This window comes from Pyxicephalus adspersus, chromosome Z (assembly GCF_032062135.1).
Source record: "Pyxicephalus adspersus chromosome Z, UCB_Pads_2.0, whole genome shotgun sequence".
NCBI lineage: Eukaryota > Metazoa > Chordata > Amphibia > Anura > Pyxicephalidae > Pyxicephalus > Pyxicephalus adspersus.
The window spans coordinates 21,810,114-21,829,585 of record NC_092871.1 but is presented as its reverse complement, the minus strand read 5'-3'; the positions used below and the strand labels follow the sequence as shown (position 1 = coordinate 21,829,585).

Sequence of the window (19,472 nt, the reverse complement as noted above, 5' to 3'; positions counted from 1 at the left end):
AACAAGACTGAACCCTCAGGGGAGGAAAGTGTAAATTCCTCCGTCTTATACAATAGTGCTTTATGAGCTGTCCCTTTAAGTCTCTTTTTATTTTCCATCTATGCCTCCCCAAACACCCACCCACAGGAAAACATGGCGAGGAAAGAAAATGTCAGCTTGAAAAAGTGAGCCCCTATATCCTCTTTTTCTAGAAACGTGGGCACAACCCACAAACAAAGTCTTTAAATCTCAGCTTGAAACCAAGGCCACAGGCTGGGGAAAGTACACTGACACATGTATGACACACAGCAGACTCTCCATACAAAATAAGTCTCTGTTGGGCGTATTTTGGGGAGTTAAATCATCACATGCTTTTCTTATGAAGCACCCCATAGACCATTCAATCTATGGGCCTGATTTATCAAAGCTCCCCAAGAGTGGAGAAGATACACTTTCATCTGTGAACCTGGGTGATCCAGCAAACTTGGAATGAGTTTCTTCAAAGTAATTTGCTATTTGTTTGCAAATGTTTTGAATCTTGGACCAGATGCATTCCAGGTTTGCTGGATCACTCAGTTTCACTGATGAAAGTGTATTCTCTCCAGCCTTGTAGAGCTTTGATGAATCGGGGCCAAAGTTTCTGAAAACTGATATGTGTTGGCATCTTTTGTCCTCCATCAATTGGTTAATAAAAGAAATGGTATAACAAAGTTTTTGTTTCTTTAAAAACAATAAAATAGTCGATCACCCCAATAACACTCCTCAATAGAAAACACCAATAACCATTTAGTGATTCGAGGGAAATAAATATTCAGATGTTAATTTTTTTTGCCAGAGGCGAACACAAAGGTTAGTCTCGGGTGAAAATCTAGCATCTGTGTACAGCTAAAGGCCAGTTTTGAGAGGGGAAACCGATTAACCTACCAGTATATTTTTGGGATGTGGCAGTGCCTAGAGGAAACCTACACAAGCTTTATGCAGGGAGCACAATGGCCGAGATCTGAACTGGTGGAACAGGTAAGTGTAGCATTTCTTTTCAGCAGGTAAACATTGTGTTCTAATGTTTCTGGAAAGGAATTTTTTGAACTTCATTTTAGAAACTGTGCTCCATATAAAAATAAACAGGTAACTACACTACTGGCAACATATTAGCTTTAGGTTCACTGTAAGAAGAAATTAAAAAAAAATACCTAAGTCCAGCAATATTTAGTGTATGTACTGCACTTGTATAAATGTACCCCTTAAAATATAAAGCACTAAACCATTTGACAGTAAAAAAATACAAAGCATGTAATAAAATATTGCAGTCTCCATAGACCACTTGCGCCCTCAGATGGCTGAATTAGCAAATTACATGACATGTAATGCTATAACTTACTTGAATCTTTAATATCTCTAAACCAGCTTTTTTTTTTTTTTTGACTTTTTAACAGGGGAACCCTTATGCCTTAACTTAGTGGAGAATAAGAAGACTGCCTATTACATTGCTGGCCAGTGGGAAGAATCTCAGATAGCCATTGGTGTCACTTAAACTGACCTGAGAGGCACAAATTGCTCATTTCTGAAGGAACCTCTAGCAACATTTGAAGTAACCCCTAAGTATTCTATTTGTGTTTTATAAATTATTTGTTTAAAATGTGTTGTTCCATGTCAGCTAGTAGCTTCTGTATACAAATAATAGATATGTTAAAAAATAGGTGAAAATAAAAAATAATTCTTATTCTAGGTAGTTAAATTGGCAGGGAGATGTTCCTACGGGGGAACATCAATTTAGTGACAAGATATAAAAAAAACAAAAAAAAAAACTGTGTGCCAAAAAAAAGACAGAGGTTCCTACCATTCCCCAATCCATTCCAAATATTACAAACATAAGGTATGAATTTAAATATATGCATTGCATTGCAAACTACATTGTTCAAAGCAACAATGAAAATTCATATTGTACTAGCACAAGTTTAGTAAAGTGACTGTTGATCAGTTTTCTGGATCTGCACATATAATGCAAGACTGTAACTATAAATTTAACAGAATGATACAACTCCCCCAATTTCCTTCATTGCTATACACTAAATTTCCAAAGTTTGTGGACGAATGACCATTCCAGCTACACTACATGACCTACCTCCTAGATTGTAAGCTCTTCTGGGAAGGGTCCTCTCCCCTTACTGTGATACTGTATGTATCTGTCTGTCATTTGCCTATTTAATGTACAGTGCTGTGTAATATGTTGGCGCTATATAAATCCTGTTTATTAATAATATTAAAGTATATGAAGGCCCCTGCAAATGATTAAGTGCGGATGTTTTCAGTGATGTGAAATGCTAATGCTTCAACCTACAAAGACAATTTGGACAAATGTAGGCTTCCAACCTTGCAGCAACAAGGTCCTTTTTTGGTCCAGCATGACTGTACGTACCCCTGTGCTCAAAGTCAGGTCTATAAAGACATGGTTTGAAAATTTGGTGCTTGAGAAACTTGGGTGGCCAGAGGGCCAGCAAGTTCTGAAGACAACCTTATAATACGCTATTCCAACAAACATTCTTCAAAATCTATAAGGCCATCCTGGAGGCTATAAATAAGGCAAAGGAGGGCAACAGCATAATACAGCCTATGATTTTAGAATAGGATGTCTGAAAAGCTCATATGAATGTAATGGTCAGATGTCCTTCTCTCATTTAGAGACGCCACCCATACCTAGAATTTATGGACAATCCCAAGTCAAACCTAGATGAAGCTGTCCCACTGAGCACCATTAATATCATGTTAGGTGTTAGTGTTGGTGGTGTTAGTAAGAATCGGAACATCTATTGTGAACCAGGTCTTCTTGTCCAGTACACACTCCAAAATCTTGTAGAAGGCCAACCTTGCAGGCTACCACTGAAGCAAATTGAAGGAGGTCAACATCATAATAATGTCCATATTTTGGAATAGGATGTCTGACAGGCTCATAAGGATGTAATGTTCAGACATCCATGAACATTTGGTCATATAGATAAGTCATCCATACCTAGAGTTTAAGAGCAGTCTCAAGTCAAACCTAAACAAACCTGTCACACCAATTATCATTTATACCATGTGAGGTGTTAATGTTGGAGGTGTTAGTAAAGCTACGTGCACACGTGCAATTTTTGTCATTGGAAAGAAACGATTAACAACCGTTCGTCCAAAAATTGTTAACAAAAAAAGTGCACAACGACTGGCCAATGACGCTGATGAACGAGGAATGTAACGTCCTTTCCACAAATGTCTATTCCGGCGGATCTGATTGGGCGACGATCGTTCGTAATCTATTGTGTGTACGGTTGTTCAGTAATCCTGGATTGTTCTGTGATACACTTTCCCCTGTACAAGTCACTTCCTGCATCATTCAAACAATCGTATTTAGTGTGTGTACAATATTGGTGGAATATATTTGAACAATTATATCGTTACAGCATGTACAGTTTTGGGCACTATTTGACCGTTCAAAATATTTGTGAACAATCATTGTTTGGTCGTTAATCGTTCATTTTAATGATAATTATTGTACGTGTGTACCTAGCCTAAGGGTCAACACACTCATTGTGAACCAGATCCAGCATCAGTACCAGACCTCTAAAATGCTCCTCTGGCTGAAAGATCACAAATTCCAACAAACACACTCCAAAATCTTGTACGAGGCCATCCTGGAGTCTACTATTGAAGCAAAGGAAAGGGAGAGGAGCAACACCAAAATTACGTCAATAGTTTTGAAATAGGATATCTGACACAAGCATGTAATGGTCAAATGTCCAGGAACTTTTGGTCATATAGAGAAGTCACCCATACCTAGAATTTAGGGACAGTCTCAGATCAAACCTATACCATGTCGGAGGTATTAGTATTCACACACAAAGCTGTTCTGTAATATTAGAAAAGATTCAGCAGGTCACGGAACTGTGCAGTTAAACAGATGACTACCTTTATATGACCATTTCTCTTGGCAACTGACCTACCTATGTACTGTAACAGTTAGATCAGTCACACACATAAAAACATTTTCAAGGGATATAGTTAATATCAGTGGAACAATGCAACTATCTGTGAAGTTAAATAAAGGCATCAAAAAAAAAAGCTGCACAGTTGTCAACAATAATAGGTTGCATCCTTGCAGAATCGACTATATCTAGGCATATAAACCTTGAACATGTACTGAATAATTATTGTGGGCATGTAAAAAAAAAAAAGATAACTTAGAGGTCTGATTAACATTTATGAAGAATCAGGACTCAGGATATAACCCGCTAACAGTTTTGTGCTTTGTTAATATAAACTACAAACTTCATAAAAGGGATTATATGTAGCATGTAGTATAAATAAACAAACATACATACATACATACGTACGTGGGGGTCCCTTCATGATGGATGATGGAGCTGCAGATAGAATGGTCATTGGCACAACACTGTCAGAGATCATCATCACCCAGCTAAGTCCAAAGCAACGCAGCTTTCTTCCCACTTACAGCCAATACGAACGCAGCCAAGAATTCAGCCCCGCTCACAGCCACTAATAACCTCTGTCAATGCCTTATAGCAATGCCAGGAATACCAAAGAAATTAGAAATTGTGGAATGTTTGAGCACAAGTAGTGCAGAACGTAACAGGCTCGCCATTGAAAACATAATGGATTCATGGGATGCAATCCAAAGAGAGGTAGCGGAGACAAAAAGATGAATGGGGTGATGAATCCCTCTAAAAGCAAACCTTTCTATACCCTTAAATCTCACAATTGTTCTTCTTTAGGACCTGAAGTATGTCTGTTTATAAGTAAGTAGTAAATACAGCATTTTAGAGCTTGGCTCAAAAGCCCAATTTGCTGAACAGAGTTAAAATACAAATATGTGCACTGTACTATCTGCCAAGGATTTGAAATGTTGTCCACCCACTTATATGACTTATACCCTAGAAAGCACAGACAGGAAAGTGACACCACTTTCTATTTGTTACACTTCAAATATATAACAGTGTCACCTAGCCCCCTGCCCACAGCCTTCTGTCTGGGCAATGATAGAGCTAAATCACATAATCACTCTGTTCTCTCATCCTGCCAGCATGATTTGCATCAACACATATATGGATATGTGAATGGTGTCATTCTCTCTTACAGTCTAAGTCAGAGGTAGAGTGGTTGAAACAAGGCTAAACTCAGACGAGCAATTGCATACTTGCAGCACCAACAGGAGGATTTAATCTCTGTACACTTCAGTATCCATATTCTGGAATCTTTTTTGGCAAGCCCACTTTGTTGACTACACCTGTCAGTGGGCATATATATTCCCTTTTTCTGCAATTGGTACCTGTTTAAATTGAACTACCATCTAGCAATCTACTAGAAATAGAGCATACTTCATCTACAGAAGTTATACCAACACAGGGGACTACTACTACATTACCCTATTTTCCCAGAACTCTTCCAAAGCTCATTTAATGCTTGGGCTTGTATTATCCTCAATACAGGATTAAGCCATACTTAAACCCTTTGTGTATACATAGAAATTTAATAATTGACCTACCACTACCCCTGAGGAAGCCCACAATGGTGAAACGCGTAGGGTACTACGGTTGATACGAACCGGTTCATACTTACTAAACCATGTTATGGTGATGTATATGCGCCTATAGTTAGTTGAACTTTGTATGGTGCCTTAGCAGACCACAAAATCTTGTAAGTATCACAAAAAACTATTGTGACATACAAAAGGTTATAAATTTCTTCTGTATTATTGTGTGAAATTTGTATCACCAAATATAGTCCTAATATGTTTGCCGAAAACTTTTTCTGTTCTTTATTATAAAAATCTATGTCAGAGGTAGGCAAACTCCAGCCTTTAGGCCTGATATGGCCTAGCCAGTATTCCAGTCCAGCCATAACGCCCCCATAGTTATTTATTGTTAGATCCGACCTAATTGAATTGTCGGGTTATCGCGAGTTTCCGCGTTATCGTTATGATCAAGTTCCCGCACAGTAACCACAATTACTATGCCTAAAGAGCAGAAGCAACGCGCAGCTACTAGTCTCCAGAAGATTGACCTCGAACATCGTGTCTTCAACTTTGAATGGACTGACGAATTCTTCTTCGTCCAATGCAAAGAATTTTAAACATAATTCCTCTATTACAAAGTCTGTTTAATGTAAGGAGTTCATTCCCATACCAGACATGGACACTCCAGCAGTGGGATCCCCCTATTATCATTCTGGTGATTTTACTATTCACACCCTTGGCTTTGAACTTAAACGGTTTTGGATAAATTACTTTAAGTAAAAAAAATGAATCCACTACTAAAAATATTGACATTTTTTATATATTAGCCTAAATCTGTCTTAAGATCAGCCAATGCATCTCTCCTCGCTCCTTCATTAGCACTGGGATTTTCACCCAGTCCGGGTTCAGGATCTTCAGACATATGCTTGTACATAGGTGTTCATTATTCCTTGCAGAAAGTTTTGCGGGGATCATACATTAAGCTGTACACAAGAAGATCAATGTACATTTCAGAAAATTTTGCCAACAAGCAGATACGTTTGTTTTATTGCAAAAAATACATAGCTTGTCAAACAAGTAATTGTCAAACAAGCAGACTGTAAGCAGAGAGGTTACATGGTGTCTGCAAAAGCTAAACTAAGTAATAGTAGTGTCACCTGCCTGACCTGACCTGGATGTGTTTTACCTGTTTGTATTTGAATTCAGTTTATTTTGTACATACATTAAAAGGGCAGAAATGTGGTCACTTCTATTCAATTTTTACTCAAAAAGAATATTTTTTTATCTACACCCAAGAACTAAAATTGTACATATTTTTAAGCTTACCAGCCTTTAGATGTGGTGGCTGCATCAGTTCTAATTTTTCAGGATTTCTTTCTTTTTTCCTGGTGATTCTGCCAGTACAAACTTTCCTGTTTCCTCTATCAATAAAGAGAAGCAGAGTTGTCATACTAGGTCTGAACTACAGAAACATAGTCTTCTCCATAACAGGAGCAGGGTCATATACAGATACTCCAGAGTAACATTTATCCACTTTTTAACATGGGGGAACCCCTGAAATAATGCTATAATTACTATATCCACAGCTCACAGTACCTTAGCAGCATATGGAGAAACCCTGGGGTTCAACGGTTGAGAAACATTGCTCTAGAACAGGGGTCAGCAAACTTTTTTGGCTACTAGGCCATTTTAGGAGGTCAAGAAAGGCATACTAGGCCAGACTCCGCCTCTCGCTGATGGCTCGGCCCCCCACCACGAACGCCCCTGAATGGGAATCTCTCTGCTACGCAATGCATACGGAGGAAAGGGAACGATCAAGGAGGCTCTAGAACCGCATGCGGCTCCAGGGCCTCGGGTTGCGACCCCTGCCGGCCGGGATTAGGCCGATCAACCAGGGGGGAGTTAGGTGATAACAAACAACTGGCTAGGCCGTATCTGGCCTAAAGGCCAAAGTTTGCTGAGCTCTGCTCTAGAACATTGTAACATAGCAGTTACATAATATATAGCAGTCAGTAGAGGCAAACAGCACCAAGAGTTATTAACCAACTATATTCCTGGCAGGATCCATAGGTATTCTGTACACTTACCAGACAGATATAACAAAGTTCCTTGTTATAGTTTACATACCCTTTAGGATGTGTCACTACTTGCTGTTCTTCCTCATCATCCTGTTCTTCAGTTTATCATATTATCTAGGTAATTCAGAAAAAGAGGAAACAGTCACATTTTTTTCATCAATAAATAACTATTTGTTAGACTTTGATAAACACAGAGAAATGCATTTCTGAGCTCACACTTCCTTTTTTTTAAATGTCATGATAATCAGACAAAAAAAGTAATAGCGTAGGAGGGCATGTTAAATAAATAAAACAAAGGCTGCAAAGGTTATGATGAGCAAGGTCAGATTTTAATTGGTCAGCTCAACCAGATTTACCATTATAATAAACTGCAGTTTAACAGTAAACTGTTTAAAGACAAACTTGAAACAATATAATAGATAACTATGACTGGGTAGTGCTTTGCATTACAATAAAACCTCATGAAAGATTATGTATAAACCCCAAAAATGCAATTGACTTGCAACCACCCATTAAAAAAAAAATCTTGAATTTCAAATATCATAATATTATCACCTGTCAATATTCAGGCCTGACAAAAGGCCATTCAAACAAGCACCCCATCATGTAAGGTCAAATGCTACCCTTATAGCTGGATATAATAGATTTTTCCCCAGGGCAGCAATTGAGCAATGCAGTGGCAAGGGATCCATCACTAGTTATTGGGTGAGTGTTCTTTTGTTTTTTTTTGGCCCCAGCAATGGGCCATTCAGAACATTTAGTCATTTAGTACTGCATCCTGGAAGGTAACACAGGGGGTTGAATATGTCTTCAAAGGCAGAAACAGTAGATATTTCCCAGAACAATGGAGTGGAAGGGCTGATATCAGTGAATGGAGAAGTGCTATTTCATACTTTTTAGGCAAGGAGACTGGAAACTCAGACATAAGGACTGCTTCTTGGAAGGTAGAGGAGGAGGTTGAAATCTACCCCAATAGATATTTCCCCAAGGCAGTGCCATGACATGGCAGAGGAACCAGTACCAGTAAATGATGGAGAATTATTTAATTATTTTTAGGTCTGCCAATTAGCAACTCAGACCCAATTACTCCACACTGGAAGGTACAAAAGAAAGTCAATTGCCTCTCTATAGCCAGAAACATTTTATATTTTCCCATAGCAGCTAATGAGCAATTGATTGGCAGGGGAACCAGTATCAGCAAGTCTTTATTTTGTTTCAGTCCAAATAGCAACCCAGACCCAAGTGTTGCACACTGGTAGGTGTAAGAGATCAAATGTCCCCTTTTGTCAAAGGCAAAATATTTTTACCATGAGCAATGCAGTGGCAGGGGAACCAGTATCAGCAAGTGCTCCTTTGCTCTATTTAAACCCTAGTAAATAACCATTGAGACTGTATGATGGCATACACGGGAAAAAGTCAAATGCTACCCCCATAATTGGAAACAATGGATATTTCTACAGGGTAGTAATAAAGAGGAAGCTGATCCAGTATTAGCAGGAAGGTGTTATTTTTGGATAACCTGTCACCTTATAGAGTTTCTTTATTTCAGGTTCACCAGTGCCAAATTCCAACAACATTGCAGCTAAAAATATACCAGCTAATGAATACATTATTCATTATAAGAAAACTGATTTATCAGATTTTCATTCTTTCATTGAGTATTCATTAATCACATTGCAAAATGTCTTGGAGTGCCTTGTGTTTTTCACATCTTGTTATATCATCTTGTGCTTCCTGCAGGTCCAACTATCCACAATGATCCAAACAATTCCATCCAATATTTGCTGCCCCTGACAATCAAATGCTTTCTGTGTTTGTGAGTGGTAAGGCTCTGCCAAGTCTGTGGTAATTACCCCACACTATCATTGTGCTGCTGTTTTCTATTACTAAACCAACATGCCTCTGGGTAAAGAAGAGATTGACTTACAGACTATATTAGGTTGGTCTATGAATTGGAGCCTAAAAATGTGTGGCTAGGAGCCCACTGGCTGATCTCGCTGGAAATGTTGAACAGTGACTTCAATCAGCTTCTAATGCTTTTATGCCCTAAGGACAGTCCTAACAAAAGTTATTTTTTAAGTTACAGGAAGAGTATGCCATGGATGTTCCAACACTAAACTCATGAATCAATTGACAAATGTTTGGAATGTGAAGTGGTTCTATATTACAGGGTTCTTTTACATATTTCTAGTCCTATGTTATTGTCAGATGGAGGAAGTAGTTCTTGAACTTGTGAACACTTTATATTAGACTTTCACAATATTTTCTATGTCAGGGTGTGCACCCAGTAGCAGCTAAATCATTATCATTTGTATTATTCGTATAAAAGCGATGTATTGAGAGATAGAAATCTTACATACCTGTTCCCATGGATGGTTCACATCTCAACCCATAGCACAACGGCTTTTGTTTGTTTGTGGGGCTATACCCAGGCTTTTAATTACGTCTGTTGTTGTCAGCCTGAACTTCCTCTACTAGCTTGTGTCACAGTAGTAACACGAATGATAGCAGAAGGGAAGTGTTGGCAAACTATAGGGTTGTACTAATAACAGCTCAGCCAGGAACTGTACAAACCAACTGCCCCTGGTATATAGTTCAAAATTTTGTGTTGGTAATACAATTTTACCCCTAGGGCACACATGAACCATGTCTATAGACAGCATAGGAGACTAAGAGTCTTCATTTTATACAATAGTAAATGTTACAGTGTTGAAAGGTAAAGAGAAAACTGTAATTTCTTAAAAAATTCCACTTCTGTGTTCCATCCCTAGAGTGCGGACGTTCCCCAATAAAATGTATAAAGTTTTTTTTACTGTCTATATTCTTTTGTACTGGACTCTGTATGTTGCGTACTTTTGATCCTGATATTCCATAGCTTACATACTTCTGACACCTGCACTTTGTATGTTACATACTCCTGATCCTGCTGTTCTATACCTCATAAACTCATGACAACTACACTTTGTATGTTACATACTCCTCATCCTGCCAGTCCCTACCATACCCTACATACTCCTGCTAACTGCACTTTGTAGGTTACATACTTATCTCATCATATTACAACTTATATACTCCTGACCCTGTCATTCTCTACCTTACATACTCCCAATCCTGCCATTCTATACCTTATACTAGTGATGGCAAACCTATGGCACATGTGCCAGAGGTGGCACTCGGAGCCCTCCTTGTGGGTATGTGCTCCCCACCTCAGCTGGCCTCCCATTGGCTATGTACAGTCCCTCTGTCAGTCCATGCTGGCTGCCTAATTTCCCTTCTCCGTGAGTCATCAGTTAACCCCCAGAATACCAGGCTGTGGGGAGAAGAGGCAGCTTGTCACAGAATGTGCCTCTTTCTGGCTTACTCTCCTTGGAGTCCCCTGCTGCCAGCACCATCTCTGCTTCTGGATCCAACACTCTGCACACTTCCTGGTCTAGGTCAGGTGATTCTCTGTCAGCTGATCCCTTGCCTCAGAGGACTAGGGTGTTCTACAGATGCACACCATCTGCTGGCAGGCACCTGAATAACACCTGAGGCTGTCGCATCCCCAGCACTCCCTCTGCTGGTCAGTTTGTAATCTGTGCCTCAAGTGACCTACACTTATCACCTGACATCCTCTACACTTATCACCTGACATCCCCTTCTTAAGGACATGGCCTGGCAACAGGAAGTGCCTGGACAAGGAGTTCCTTGTGGTTCTACTCTCAGGTTTCTACACCTCTATCCTCTGTGGTTGTTCCTGTGCTATCCGTGTACTGACCCTGGCTTGTTTCCTGATGTCTCTAGTCGCTGCCTGCCCTGACCTATGACTTCTTTACTGACTACTCTGGTTTGCTGCCTGTCCTGACCTTGGCTTGTTCGACTACCTGTTTGGATTTCGCTCTGGTACTTCGCTATTGGTTCCTGTCAGCAGACACCTGCCTTGATGGGCACGGGGGCCACAACCTAGCAATAGCTTGCTGCACAACATCCTCACCTCTAGAGGCTCTGGAGAAGACCAAGCTACTGTTTAGACCCTGTGCACGTCTCCACCCACTGGGTTGGTGACACAGTGGGCCCACCACTTTGCCCAGTGGAGCCGTGACACAGCTGATGTGTCTTGATCCAGTATTGAAAGAGGCAAAGTACAGAGGGAGAGAGGAAACTGAGGGAGGGGGTAGGCAGACACAGAGGGGAGATCTTCTAGATTGTAAGCTCTTTGGGGCAGGATCCTTTCCTCCTCCTGTGTCAGTGTCTGTATTCGTCTGTCATTTGCAACCCCTATATAATGCCCCGAGCCAATTATCGGGCGAGAACTGTTGGACGTGTGTACGTAGCTTAACAGATGACCTGTACTGCATGTGTTGCTGTCAAACTTACAAAGTATGAGCCAAGGTTAGACATAATATCAGCATGTATACAACAGCAAAAATCACATCAATTGTTCAAAAGCAGGGGGATCAAACTCTGGCCCGCGGGACAAATTTAGCCCTCAAGGTCCTCACATCATCATTTTCAATACATGCAATACATAGACATTATTCCTGTACAACCATCGTGTGACACAACTTCTAGGCAATATAATAACATGGTGCCTGACTACCAGGGGCATTGTGTTTGTTTCAATCCATTAGAGACTGCATAGAGTAATATTTAGTGTCAGACAAACTTAATATGTGAGAGGATGAGCAACACATAGCCTGCATAGATAGATAGATATATAACTGAAAGCTCTGCTAATGTGTTTTTCTTTTAAGACAAAAGATGTTAATGCATGAGTTGTTTTTTCTAAACCTCAGTATTCAGTTTTTATTGCCGTGTTGGCAATTTGTGATAAATAAGTGGGTTTTGGGTTTCAGTTTGAGCACTCTGTCTTTAAAACAGCGTTTGCCAACTGGTGGTGAGAAGATTTTGGGGGTCTGCGGCTCTGATCGGTGCACCCCCAAACAGGGTCAGAAGAACCACTTCCCCCGTGCAAATCCCTGGCTCAGGGAAGTTGGATGGCTGTGTTTCGCGACACAACCTGTCCACTCTCCCATCGCAGGCTCAGATATGCGATGGCAGAGTGGGCAGGGTTATGGCGTTATGACATCACATGGGGGAGGTTCCTCCCCTTTGATTGACAACCAGCTCCCCACACATGAGTGGTCAGGAGCCAGTAATTTTAGTGGTCCATGGGATGAAAAAGGTTGGCAACCGCCGCTCTAAAAGGTTCACCATCACTGCCTTATATACTCCTGACATCTACAATTTGTCTCGTCTTTGTCTATCAGGTTATATTTTTTCTGTGTTCCACTGAAGCACAAGAAATATCCAAAAAAACAAATGGAAATCTCCATATTAGAGCATTGTCACTGGAGGAATTTCCCTCACCTCTTGCAGAATACTGGAGTCATGAAACCCATTCTAATAAATAAAAAGCTGCTCTACAAGCCGACTGGGATTTTTCATTTACACTACGGTGTCCACTGACTCCAGCACTCTGAGTGTTACTACCGTACAAGGGGCAAAGATTTGGTTCCCCTCTGTGTATTCAGTCGGACACCATTCAGGGGTCTGCATTGACACATTGGCCTTGGTTTATGAAAGCTCTCCAAGGCTGGAGAGGATACACTTTCATCAGTGAAGCTGGGTGATCCAACAAACCTGAAATGGTATTAGGAGTCAATTGAAAAAGTTTTCAATCCTGGACCAGATCCATTCCAGGTTTGCTGGATCACCCAGCTTTACTGATGAAAGTGTATTCTCTCCAGCCTTGGAGAGCTTTAATAAATCAGGACCATTTTCTCTACAGACCTTCCTATAGGTTTCTGACTTTTTATTTGGCTGCTTGTGCCGTTCACAGGGTACTGTAATGTCCCAGAGTTTAACCCAGAATTTTTAAGCTGGGTGGGAAGAAATTCTAGGTAGGTGGTGGCCCCAATTATTATAGTGCAACTCTTTAGTGACCTCCCGAGAAAAGCCAGGTGGGTACTAAAAGAGGCTGGGGAGAACACTGGTGTCCCCTATGTTTTTACTTTCCTTCTTTTTAAGGAGCAAATTTAAAGCTCATTTGAAGTCTCAATTTAATATACATTCAATACATACATATGTGCACTACCATATGCTTTGTTTTCTCTTAAAGCAGCTATGGCATTAGTAGAAAAGTCTGTGCAGGGGGGAATCTAGCTATGTCTGGCTAGTGGTCTCCATGCAGAGGTCTAACATGCCCTTGCTGAGTGAGACCTATAGCACCCTGCTGATTGGAGGGCTGTCACCTAGCTGGGGAATGACAGATCTCTGCAGAGAGATTACTGCTTCCATACAGAAAAGGTCACATTCTAAAAATGGTGGCACAGAACAGGCTTTTCTACTCAGGCTTTTGCTGCAGAAAACGAACTGTAAGACTTTAGCATACTTTCATTTAGATGAACTTAATTGTTTTTAACTGAAAGTTCAATTGAAATGTAAAAGTTAGGAATTCTCCTTTCTGTATTAGTGACAATGGTCTCCAGGATACATAGAAGGGTTATTAAACTGGCAGCCATAATAACCCTTACTACTTTTAATAAATTTAAACTTATATTGATGCCACTTTTTTAATAACTCAGTGTGAATGTAATGTTGATATATTTGCACTCCATTTCCCCATTCCTTATAACATTCTGAAACAGAAAAAAACAGAAGTTAGGCAACAATAAGCCAGACTATTACAATTTTTAACAACCGGTCCTTTTTATGTAACAGAAGCTGACACACACCACGTGACTGTCCTTTCGCTAACACGTGCATCAAGTCCAACCTTTAACGCGTCATCTACTCTCGACCAATCGAGACCAAAGCAGGAAAGGTTTGCAGTTAGTCCAGCGATTGGGTGATTGCATACCGGTTGTTTATTGGCTGAGAGCCGAACATGCCCATTAGTTGGTTGAGCCTACAAGTCTGTATTCTATTACACGCTCGCTGGCTTTGGTTCATGTAAGAGCTGTTCTAGTCGTTTCATTGGTTAAGAGGCCCGGCTGTGACCTGAGTTCAACTTAGTAGGAGTTGCCAAAATCAAAGATGGCGGCGGAAGGCGGACAGTAAGGGCAAAAGAGAGAAAGGTGAGTGCTGCCTGTGTTAGTCTTTCAATGCTGTTCCAATGTCAGAGTCTGAATGACACACAATGCAATGTCTTTGTCTTTCTTAGTAGTTTTCTGTAACCTGTAATGAAATGTTTTTGGGTCACTTCTTCAGTTTTGTATGGTGTGTGTGTGTGCTAGCACATGAATAGAATGACAACAAGTGGTCTGTGACTCCTATTTCCCCACTTCCTGTGACAACAGGATGACAAAAATAGGCATGAGATAAAATATATATATGTTTAACAGAGTGGGAATTAGGAATGGAGCCCTGCGTGGTAGTATTTTTATTTCAGTATGTGACTTCCTGTCCTGGTGACAACGGCTCCCCTTATTTCTTACTGGATTCCCAGGGGACAAATAGCAGGGGAAACCTCTCCAAAGGGGTCACAGACATGAATAAAGACCTGGCAAGAAAAAAAAATCAAGAACTGCACTGGCAATACATTATTCTGAATACTGAGTGGAGAGTCCAAATTCTGATGTCTTAAAAGGCTACAGCCTCCATCAGAATGTGGACCTTTAACATATGGGGTACATTCTATGGATAAGGAATTACATTCTATAGATTATGGGTGTCCTCTAGTAATGAAGGGTCAGTTGGAGGGACCACAGCGTGCAGCAGGGGAGGCAGGCAGACTCTGGCCATTTTATAGATCATTGGATAATGTAGTGATGTAGCGTCATTGACTCTGTTCTGTAGATTATGGGGTACATTCTATAGATTATGGGTGCCCTCTAGTGATGGAGGGATCAGTTGGTCCTTTTACATATTATGGGGTACATTTTATAGATTATGGGTGTTCTCTAGTGAGGGAGCGTCAGTTGGTCCTTCTACAGAATATTGGGTACATTCTATAGATTATGGGTGTCCTCCAGTGATGGAGCGTCAGTTGGTATGGGGTACATTCTATAGATTATGGGTGTGCTCCAGTGATGGAGCGTCAGTTGGTCCTTTTACATATTATGGGGTACATTCTATAGATTATGGGTGTCTTTAGTGATGAAAGGTCAGTTAGAGGGACCACAGCGTGTGGAGGGGGAAGCAGGCCGACTCTGGTTTTATAGATCCTGGGATAATGTAGCGATGTATGGTAAAGAACAAACAGAAAACGTTTTTTTTTTTTTTTTGGCATTGATGTGAATAATATTTTGCAAAAACAAATGGTGATAACAATATATACACTTATATTTGACAATATATACAAAATAAAAAATAATAATATTGAGAGGTGCCTTTTCCCATTATAAGTGATAGGAGTTAAAGACCAATATCTATACAGATAGATAATTCTCTGGCTGACTAATTTATAGTAACCAATATCTATGGTTTACTTCCTACCCATGTATGGTATGGGGGGAGTTGAAGTACGTATATTTTTGGTTTCCAACGCGTTACGCCCTTAGGGCTTCTTCAGGGGTTTCAATGCAACTGTAAAGCAGAGCTGCTGAAAAAGTTGACGTAAGGCAAATATGGTTAGGTATGTCTATATGTATAGCTTTTATTTAGTTTATTATATATATGAAAGAATGTTAGTTTAAACTTAATTATACTCTATAGTGAGTGATGAAAAAAGCAAATGAATAAAATTAAATGATTCCCACAGATGATTGGTAGTCTGTTGAATAAAGAAGTAAGTGATTACAGAAAAGGATAAAATAATATGGGGGGGTTGGCATCCACAGATTATGGGGTACATTCTATAGAATATGGGTGTCCTTTAGTAATGAAGGGTCACTTGGAGGGACCACAGCGTGCAGCAGGGGAGGCAGGCAGATTCTGGTCCTTCTACAGATTTTGGGGTACTGTGTCCTATAGCCATGTAGGCTTGGTAGAAGATATCATATTGTGCAGTGGGGAATATTGGAAGTGTTGTATGGCGAAGTGTTTCCTAAAACTTTCAAAGTTTAAACTTTCAACTCACCTGAGTGATAAGTATTATAGGAGCTATCCTTTATTTGTTGTGGGGGAGTGTTTGGGTTAGTTTATCTAACCTTTAGAAATATTGGAGTGTCACCTGCACTTGCTCAGCCAAAGAAATGTAAGTCTTTATACATTAACCCCCTTTTTCCCCACTGTTCATCCTGTCTTTTCTTTCTAGTAATTTCATTCAATCCTTAAAGTCCATCTTGGGTATTTTTGAGCCTTCTGACACTACTGTGAACATTTTCCAAGTTAATGCTGATACCCCTTAGGGGCATTGCCATGACTGAGCCCTTAGGAAATGGCTTGGAAAACTGAGCATTGCGCTACCTAGAAGAATGACCACTGTAGGATCAGAGAACCATGGGCCAGCTAGGGATTGTATAGAAAATTAAGAACCATAGGGGTTCAAAACAGATTTCTATATTTTTATTTTTCTATATGGCCAATTTGGGATGTGGTACCCCTGCATATTAATGGGAATATAACATTTTCTCACTAAGCATTGAGCTAGGAATTGTGGCAGAAGGAAGTTTAGTATTGTGGTGAGAGCGGCTATTTAGATATATTAGTGATTTGGTGCAGGAGAGTGCTCTTCTCAAACACAACACTACTGTCACTGTATCTAGCATATACAAAGTAAATATTATAAAGTGTAAAAAAAATAAATGTGCCTAATAAATATGTCCTCCAATCCTGAATCCCTATTTATTTTAATGAATGGCCAAATAAATCATGTGACCAGCCCCCTTTTAATCGCATAATTCAAAGAACACTGTAGAGGTCACATCATACCCTGATAAAATACCGGATCACTGTAGAGTAAACCTGACTGCACCACAGTTAGTCGTGTATTCATTAGATTTGAGCAATTTAAAAGGTTAGCAAGAAGTGAGGGAAATCTCCCCAGCCACATAAAAATGTAGTGCAAAAAACTTTTTACACTAGACAGGGAATGTTTGAGATAATGTCTGATTCCCTTTTTTTATAAATAGAGCCCTAAGTACCAGATAAAAATAGCAAAATGGTTCTATATAATGTAATGGAAGGTAATATATATATGTTGTAAGTGCATTCCTGTTCTTTCAGTATGCAGGTCTGTAAAACTGCCATATAAACCAGTTGGTGACTTTCATACTTTCACAAGTTCTCATAAAATATGTTCACATGATTGCATGGTATACATATTAAAAGGTTTACAAGTTGACATTTTGCATTTTAGACATTTACAATGCTGGGTGAGCTGGTGCTCGTGCTGCAGGGAGCATCCCGTGTAGCACAGGCTGTAGCAAAGATGGGTTGTGAAGAACTCCGGATGGCCGCTACAGTCTCCACTTTGGGAAGTGGCATAAAATCCATGCAGGCTACGGCTGAGCGATGTGTGGGGACCATATTCACAAACATGCAGGTGAGAACATGTGTATTGAGTGCTAAACAATGTGTCAGGCAGAGGTAAACAGTCAACCTAGTTTTTGGATGGGAAAAAAAATGGCGGAGTTGCCTGGTATTTGAGGGTGCCTAGGCACTCCTTTACCTCATAGTTATATATCTGCAGTGTGGGGTCACTGGAATGATTAAGGGGCTTTAGAGATAGATTTGATTATATCACTACTAGGCTGCTTACTGTTCTTGCAGGAGAGTCTGATAAGGAAGGAAATCCATGACTACCAGATTGTAGATGATGGTAGATGGAAGATCTTTACTGTGCAATGTGATTTGTTATATTGGGTGTCAAACTACGGCCTGTTAGTCTCTGCTTTCATTTTGCATAGGTCCAGAAGACAGATATCCGAGTGCGCCCGGAATCCTCTGATTTCAGTGCTGATGAATTTAGTATGATGTCAGAGTTTCCTCCAGGTGAAGAGGAGCCACCCCCCAGGACAAGTCCTGGTCAGTCATCTCTAAAAAATGGTGCAGGAATGCCAGGAATCGGCATGGGACAAGTCAGAAGTTACAGCACCGTCAGAGGTCTCACTGCTGATGAACTACAGAGAGCGAGAGAATCCAAGAGCCAGGGTGGAGCAGAGGACCATGGGAGATTCAAAAGACAGAAGGTGAGAATTGGGTACTTATGAGAAGATATAAGTGTCAAGGTACCTTTATTTTGAAATCTATAATCATATACCTTTTTTCTTTTTTTGCAGCTCCCTTACAATAAGTAATTAGTACCCCACAAAAGGAACAACATTTTTATATGTAAATTAATTTGTGGTTTACCTGTGTCTACACTTGTATTTTGGGAGTAATCGGTTTGGTAAGGCAAACCAGACTTATGATATGGAAAAGTCTGTATTAGGACGTTCCGACCATACAGATTGTAACACTTATCCTCCAGTTTCAGATTCACAGATCAGGGATGACTCCAGTTGTCTTGAGTTGCCTAAGACCGTTCTTATTTTGGATGTTTGTTGGCTTGCCCAGTTGTTCTAATTTTTTTTTCCCTATATCAGTGGCGCCTTGTGTGTGCACATCTGGCCTTTTGATTTTTATGTCTTGAGAACTCTAATGGTGCAGTTGTGCAGATTTAGGAATTTAACTGTTATTATATAACAGATTACGTTCTTTAGAATCATCTAACAACTGAAATTCCAGTTTTGCATGGCTTGCCTCTTTAGTTATTTGGCCCCATTTACACAATAATTTTGATTACAAATGTGCATTTTCTTGTCAATCCTTGCTTTGTAGTGCTCAGTATTGATGTATATAGAATCCAATAAAAATAAATGAAATCAAATATTAGGAATGTTATGATATTGTTTACTCCAATTAGCTGAAATTTTGAAGCCACAAATGCAAATTAAAAATATATTGTTTTATTGACAGCTCAGCGAAAGGGCTCGAGAGAGGAAGGTACCTGCATCTCGTCTCAGCCGCATGGCAAACTTTGGGGGTAATTTATTTGTTTTGCTAAA

General features: G+C 40.0%; 2 protein-coding genes across 3 annotated transcripts in view; one reads left to right on the top strand and one right to left on the bottom strand.

Moving 5' to 3' along the window:
* The window catches only part of LOC140344579 (uncharacterized), a 63,102-nt gene extending 53,028 nt beyond the window's left edge, over positions 1 to 10,074 (bottom strand). For both annotated transcript variants that reach the window (XM_072431829.1, XM_072431830.1), the window contains exons 1-3: positions 9,921 to 10,074; positions 7,610 to 7,674; positions 6,809 to 6,903 (exon numbers count right to left, since the gene is read on the bottom strand). The gene's annotated coding sequence lies outside the window, so the exon portion shown is untranslated. The remainder of the gene's footprint in view (positions 1 to 6,808; positions 6,904 to 7,609; positions 7,675 to 9,920) is intronic.
* A 4,314-nt stretch (positions 10,075 to 14,388) lies between these two features.
* The window catches only part of COQ8B (coenzyme Q8B), a 29,728-nt gene continuing 24,644 nt past the window's right edge, over positions 14,389 to 19,472 (top strand). The window contains exons 1-4 of the mRNA XM_072431363.1: positions 14,389 to 14,618; positions 17,783 to 17,968; positions 18,333 to 18,614; positions 19,384 to 19,450. Of these exons, the coding sequence (XP_072287464.1) occupies positions 17,792 to 17,968; positions 18,333 to 18,614; positions 19,384 to 19,450 (526 nt within the window). The 5' untranslated portion in view covers positions 14,389 to 14,618; positions 17,783 to 17,791. The remainder of the gene's footprint in view (positions 14,619 to 17,782; positions 17,969 to 18,332; positions 18,615 to 19,383; positions 19,451 to 19,472) is intronic.